Source organism: Nicotiana sylvestris, chromosome 2 (assembly GCF_000393655.2).
Source record: "Nicotiana sylvestris chromosome 2, ASM39365v2, whole genome shotgun sequence".
NCBI classification, from domain to species: Eukaryota; Viridiplantae; Streptophyta; class Magnoliopsida; order Solanales; family Solanaceae; genus Nicotiana; species Nicotiana sylvestris.
In genome coordinates, this window is record NC_091058.1 from 209,000,922 (window position 1) to 209,007,530 (window position 6,609).

Here is a 6,609-nt window from a genome sequence, read left to right on the forward strand (position 1 = left end):
GGGCCAAACCCGCACGATTTTCACCAAAATGGCCTCACACTAATAAGAGTTTCCAACTGCTAAGTAGCTTTAGAGTTGTCAAAACGGGCCAGCCCAGCCCAGTCCAAGCCTCGCGGGCTTTTAAATTTGGTGGTCTGGGACGGGCCGGCCTACCACATGAACGAGCCTTAAAATGGTCGGCCCTTCAATATTTTTAAGAAAAAAGAATTTCTTTAAATCCTTAAATATTTTTTCGTGACATAGTCAATTAATCATGTAAATAATTTCTGTTTGCTTAGAGCGTAAAAAAACTTGATATTTGACGAGGAATCTCGTAGTTGAACTGCAAATATCTATATCTCTAACTCTTCTTTTTTAAAGTTACATGAATATTTTCTTAATGCTTTTCTTTCATTTTCCTCAGATTTAGGTATTGCTTCAATAAGTTTAAATGTTGAGGTTTTTTAATTTAGGATTAATATCATTTGCTAATTTCATCATTATAGGCCATAAAATTTTTAAAATTCCTGAAATTTGCTAGTGGTCAATTGTTGTTTTTTGGGTGTATTCAAAAATGTTCTTTTTCTATACTAAAGAGCACTTTAAATATTAATGGTATATTAAAGTAATCCAAACTGATCATTGGCCACTTAAAGTAATATTTTCTTTTGAAAATTGATTATTATTGGCCAACTAAAATTTTCCGAGTTCGTTATTAATTAAGCAAAAGAAAAACTAATTTTGTCATATTACATGCATGTCAAAAATGTAAATTCTAGTTGATATGGAAGGGTAAATGAGCAATCTAGGGTTGGGGATTATAGTTAATAGTTTTTTTAGTTTTTACTTTTTTAAATATTAAATATTTAATTGTTAATTTTTAACCCACGGGTCTGCCCAAGCCTATTCAAGTAGCGGGCTGAGTTGGGCTGGCCTCACGGGTTAAGCCCATTTTGACGGTTCTAAGTAGCTTATTATCTTTTTTACTTTCCATATGAGACTTTGTTCATACACATCCAACACCCCTTTCGCTCGAAAATAACACCATTTATATAAGGTTAAATATTTTTTTATGTTTATATATTAGATGTTGACTATCCTTATCTTCTTTGTTAGTTTACTTTTTTTATTTTTTGAATCCCCTCAATAAAAATTCTACTTCAGCCACTTGTTTCTAGTGGATAGAAAGTGTAAGATTTCTAGCTTATCAAATTTCTATTTTATTTGAACAACCACGAATGGAAGTTGGTTTCGAGGAAAATGCATAAACAACATATGCCGTTCAAATAAGAACCTACGGGCTACGTAGTTGGATCTAACAGTTAAACAAATTGAAGTTATCTAAGAAGATTTTGAACAATAAATGCCAGTCAAAAATTGCAACTGCTGTCTGCCTACCCTAACCCTAACCCTAACCCTAACCCTAAGTCGGGCTGCTTTCGAGTGATTACTAGCTAGGCATGCACAAGGTCGAATTTTATGTTAATATAAATTATTTATAATTTTTTTTAACTTATTACTCTCTCCTGTCCATACTAGTATGTTACCGTGGTTACTAAACATATCTGGTCCAATTTAGTTGTTACTTTTAAAAAATTAAGATATAATTATTTTATTTTTTCCATTTTGCCTTAGTATTAAATGTTCTTGCAAGTAAAAGCATTGGCTATAGTATAAGAAACTTAGAAGTGAAGGGTATTAAATAAGAGAAATGTAACAACTAAAATGGATCGTTGGGAGTAGTAATTAATTTTTTAACTACCGTAGAGATTACTTCAATGATATACTCGCTCTGTTTCATATTATGTGTCGTGTTTCTCTTTTACACGTCCCTTAAGAAATACTATTAATTATGAAAGTGATTGAATTATTCTACTCTTATATATGCCTTAAACTTCTAAGATGACAAATAATTTATTTTGTCTTAAATTTTTAAATTGACAAATAATTTAAGACAATTATTGTTTACGGTGTCAATTTATAGAAGTGAAACCCAAAAAAGAAATGGTGGAGCAACAAGAAGTCAAGAAGTAGTTGTTTAACTAATTTAATTTGTAAGAGTCGAATGATTTGAGTTTCCAAAAGCAATAATAGTGATCCATGATACTTTCTTTCAATTTGATGTTACTTGTTGTTGTTGTCGTCCTTTTCTAATCTTCTTTTTGAATTTGAACGGTAGCAAATTAAATACTATTAATGAAGTGATCGAACAATAAAATAACAATTTTTAGTTGTCATCACTTAGCAGCTAATAGCAATTATGTTAGTGGTAAATTTACTAATTAAGAATATTAAAAAGAAATAAAGAAGATGTCAGATTTATAGATTCAGATTTGTGATCTAAAATAATTTTTGAAACGTCTTTTCACTATGTTTAAGATTTCATCTATGTCTAGGGAATTCAAAAACTTGCATATATACAAAAAAAAATAAAAAAATAAAAAAATCACTATACTATTTTTACTCTATTATACAATATAGTACTTAAACGAAAGGGATAAACGAAAGGGATAAACGAAAACATTTACATTGAACTTAGCTCCACCGCTGAATGTATATATTTTCATGTAATAGATACAAAATACACAAGTTATTATGCAAAGATTTTCTACTTCAAATTCAAACTTTAAATTAAATACTTTTATTCACCTATTTTTAATACATATATTCGTATCTCACATATGATCTATAAGATTATACTCCAATAATTCCCGGTATAATTTCTCAACTATTTATACAGCGTTACTATTGCACACCAAACAAGTCAGATTCGTTACAAGAGACTAAACACTACTGTTAGCCCGTTTGACAAAGCTGCAAAAATAAACTTATTTTGAGAAATGCTTTTTTTCAAAAGTATTTTTCTCAAAAGTACTTTTGGTGAGAAGCAGTTTGTGTTTGACTAATTAGATTGAAAAACATTTCTGAACAGCAATTAGTGTTTGGTCAAGCTTTAAAAAACTGCTTTTAAGTGTATTTTTCTCAAAAGTGTTTCTCAAAAAAGTGCTTTTGGAGAGAAACTACTTTTTCTGCTTCTCCAAAACTGCTTCTGCTTCTCCTCAAAAGCACTTTTTTTCCTTCAAAAAGCTTGGCCAAACACCTGAATTTTTGGCCAAAAAGTGCATTTGGCAAAAAAAAAGCAATTTTGGCAAAAACAAAAAACTTGGCCCAACAGGCTTTATATCAGTGATATAAAATAGCGCTTTATGGTTAAAAAAAATAAATTAAACACTGTATTAGTTAGATGAACCTTACCACCAAAGGATGTGGTGCAGTGGATGATACTGCTCTTCCCTTAACTAAAGATCTTGGGTTCGAGTCATGGGTATGGAAAAATCTATGGTAGGGAGCGCTTTCCCCCGAATGGGGCCTTACACGGTGCGAATTCGGATATAGTCGGACTCCAATGCGGGTACCGAACACCGGTGGAAAACCCAAAAAAAAAAAGATGAACCTTCGTATATGATTAATTGTGTACACGGCTAAGGTTTCGATATGGACCTTTTCATTTGATATTTATATTTATTGGCTCGATTAGTTCAGGTTTGTGCCAAATAGGCAAAAAAATCATCACTCCATGCCAATAGCTCCAACCGACATTATTCCTAATTAACCATTGCACTACAAGGTTGTTTGGTACAACGAATTCCATGTAGGGATGGCAAATGGACGAGTTATGATGAATTTGGGCGGGTCAAGATGAGTTGAGTCATTAAATAAGTCATTGCTTCACCCATCCCAAAATATACTTGGGCTAAGATGGGCTGAGTCAAAATGGACTAAACAATGAGTCATAGTCCAATCCGCCCAACTTGACTCATGTTTTAGAACCATGCTCCATCCTGCATAAACAAAATCTTTTACCTTTTATACACCTATGTATATTCCATACTTTTTTAGCTTCCTCATAATTTATTCATTCTATGCACGACGATGAATTGCTATATATCTAATTTTAAATTTTTAGCTGAGAAATACATATGGATTAATATACTCAACTATTATTTATGAGCCTTTATAACTTTCTAAAACTAAATAATTAAAAGTGTAAAAAAAACAAATTAAGAAAATAGCAGTTGAAGAAAAAAAGATAATGTTTCAGAAAATCTTTTGAATTTTTTTTTGTGCAAGATAAAAGTTTAGCTAGTTGAATTTTATTTTCGATTTCTTTTAGAGAAAAACAATCACACAATTTTTTGTACAAACTTTAATTTATATATATTTATGTAGTTATTTTTTTTTTACAATGTAACACAAGAAGCCCTACTCCCCACTTAAGAAGTACTCCCTCCTTACCAAAAAAAATATTTGTATACGGTCGAAATCAAGTATGCCCGATTTCCCGGGCTTGAGGTGTCGCCTTAAGCCCGAATCTAGGATAGATCGAGTTCGAGCTCGATGGACCAATCTCGAGCTCGATGACAGAGTACAAGGCTCGAAGAATTAAGTGTTCGAGGAATGTCAAAGCCTAATATGACTGGCCTCGAGATAATGGCGTTATAGATTTGTAACAGAATGAGCAAGATTCCTGCCACGTCCCCAAGATCATGGCGTAAATCTCGGAATAGATTTGTACGAATCTGTACTAGGCGGTTAGACAGCTGTCCCAATAAGATTCTTTATTGTAAATATAAATGTACCTTATTTGAGGTTCCCCTATTATATAAAGGTGTCCACAATCATTTGGAAACATCATCAATCTTTGGCAAAGAATATACTCTCTTACTTTCTTGTTCATTGTTCATCAGAATTGTCCTTTAGTTTGATTGTTCTTACTTTATTGTTCATAACCCGCCTCGAACCACCTTAGCTCGAGGTCGACACGGGCTTGCACACTGGTTTGATTTACTTATTTCCTTTATTTATACGTTAGTTTTCTTGGTTATTAATTAGTATTGGACTAAATCACGTATTTTTAAAACCATAAATCAAATTTAATTGTTACTCATATTTTTGAGGTCAATAGTTTGGCATCCACCATGGGGCTAAAGAAAATAGTGATTATTTTAGTATTGATTCTGATAACACACGTTATTTTCACACTTTTTCTTGTCAAGAATTTTTTTTCTCGGGAAAAAACATGTCAAACTCGCAAAACGTACATGTACACGACAACGATGGTTTTGGATTTCATGGGTAAAATGACAATGTAGGGGTCGGTGTACCATCAATAAACCCTGGGTAAGTGCCAAATGTGGAACCAGTTAATGTTAGTTCACACATTGCTTTGAATGTGAATCTAGCTGCAAACCCCGGAGGAAGTGTACGCAGGGAAGTCCGATCCTGGGGGCAAGGAACACATGGTGTATGAGATGGGGAAATCAGCGCCCAAGTAATATTCGAGATTATACAAGCTCAACAGATTGCCATCACTCAACTTCAAAGTCAGAATATCATGTAACACATGGCCATAGGACTGAAGATTGCAGGCAACTCAGAGAAGAAATAACTCGGTTGTTCAACGAGGATCATCTTCGAGAGTTCCTCAGTGATCGAGCTAAGAACCACTTCAGAGAAAGAGATGCAAACGGAAAAAATGAGCAGGAAGAATCGCAACATGTAATCCATATGATCGTTGGCGGTGTTGAGGTTCCACAAAGACCCATATTCAAACGCACCAAGGTGTCGATCACCAGAGAAAAACGGACTCGAAGCTATGTGCCCAAGGGCATCCTAACATTCAATGACGAGGAAGCGGAAGGAATACCTCAGCCGCACAATGAAGCCCTGGTAATTTCTATTTTGTTAAATAAAGTTCAAGTTAAACGTGTTCTAGTGGATCCAAGCAGCTCAACAAACATAATTAGATCGAGGATCGTAGAGCAGCTCGGCCTACATGACCAAATTGTGCCTGCCTCTCTAGTCCTAAATGGCTTCAACATGGCAAGCGAAACAACAAAGGGGGAGATAATCCTACCAGTAAACGTAGCCGGAACCATCCAAGATACAAAATTCCATGTCATCGAAGGCGATATGAGATACAACGCACTACTCGAGAGGCCATGGATTCACAACATAAGGGCGGTACCTTTGACCCTTCATCAGATAATGAAATTCCCAACAGAGGATGGTGTGAAAACGGTTTACGGAGAACAATACGCCACAATGGAGATGTTTGCAGTCGAGGAGGTGACTCCGGCACCAGTGCCTTCGACCTCGAAAAAATTGAGCATCAAAGATAAACAGACAACCATATAGCAACCACCGACTCCAGCCTCGACCGAATCGGAGGAACAAGTAATCGAAGAAGAAGAAGAGGATTGCCTTAATCCTCGAACTTTCGTCGTTCCCCAAGAGTCAGATGCAACAAAGTCAACGGACGAGGAACTAGAACAAGTCATAATGATCGAGTACATGTCCGAGAAAAAGGTATACCTGCGAACGGGGCTAACCCCTGAACTCAAGAAAAAACTCATTCAATTTCTTATCAATAATATGGATTGTTTTGCTTGGTCCTATATAGACATAAAAGGGATCCCACCAAAAATAACTACACACCGGCTAAGCATTAACCCCAGATTCAAACCGGTGAAGTAAAAGAGAAGGCCCCACTCCGAGGTGAAGCATGCATTCATAAAAGAAGAGGTAACTAAACTGCTTAAAACAGGATCCATTCGGGAGGTAAAATAC

At 34.8% G+C, this 6,609-nt stretch overlaps 1 protein-coding gene across 1 annotated transcript; it reads left to right on the forward strand.

Annotated features, from left to right (window-relative positions):
• Positions 1-5,286: 5,286 nt before the first annotated feature.
• On the forward strand, positions 5,287-6,177 carry LOC138886234 (uncharacterized). Its single transcript, XM_070167291.1, has one exon. It carries the CDS (start codon positions 5,287-5,289, stop codon positions 6,175-6,177), a length of 891 nt encoding a protein of 296 aa, XP_070023392.1.
• The last annotated feature ends 432 nt before the right edge of the window (positions 6,178-6,609 follow it).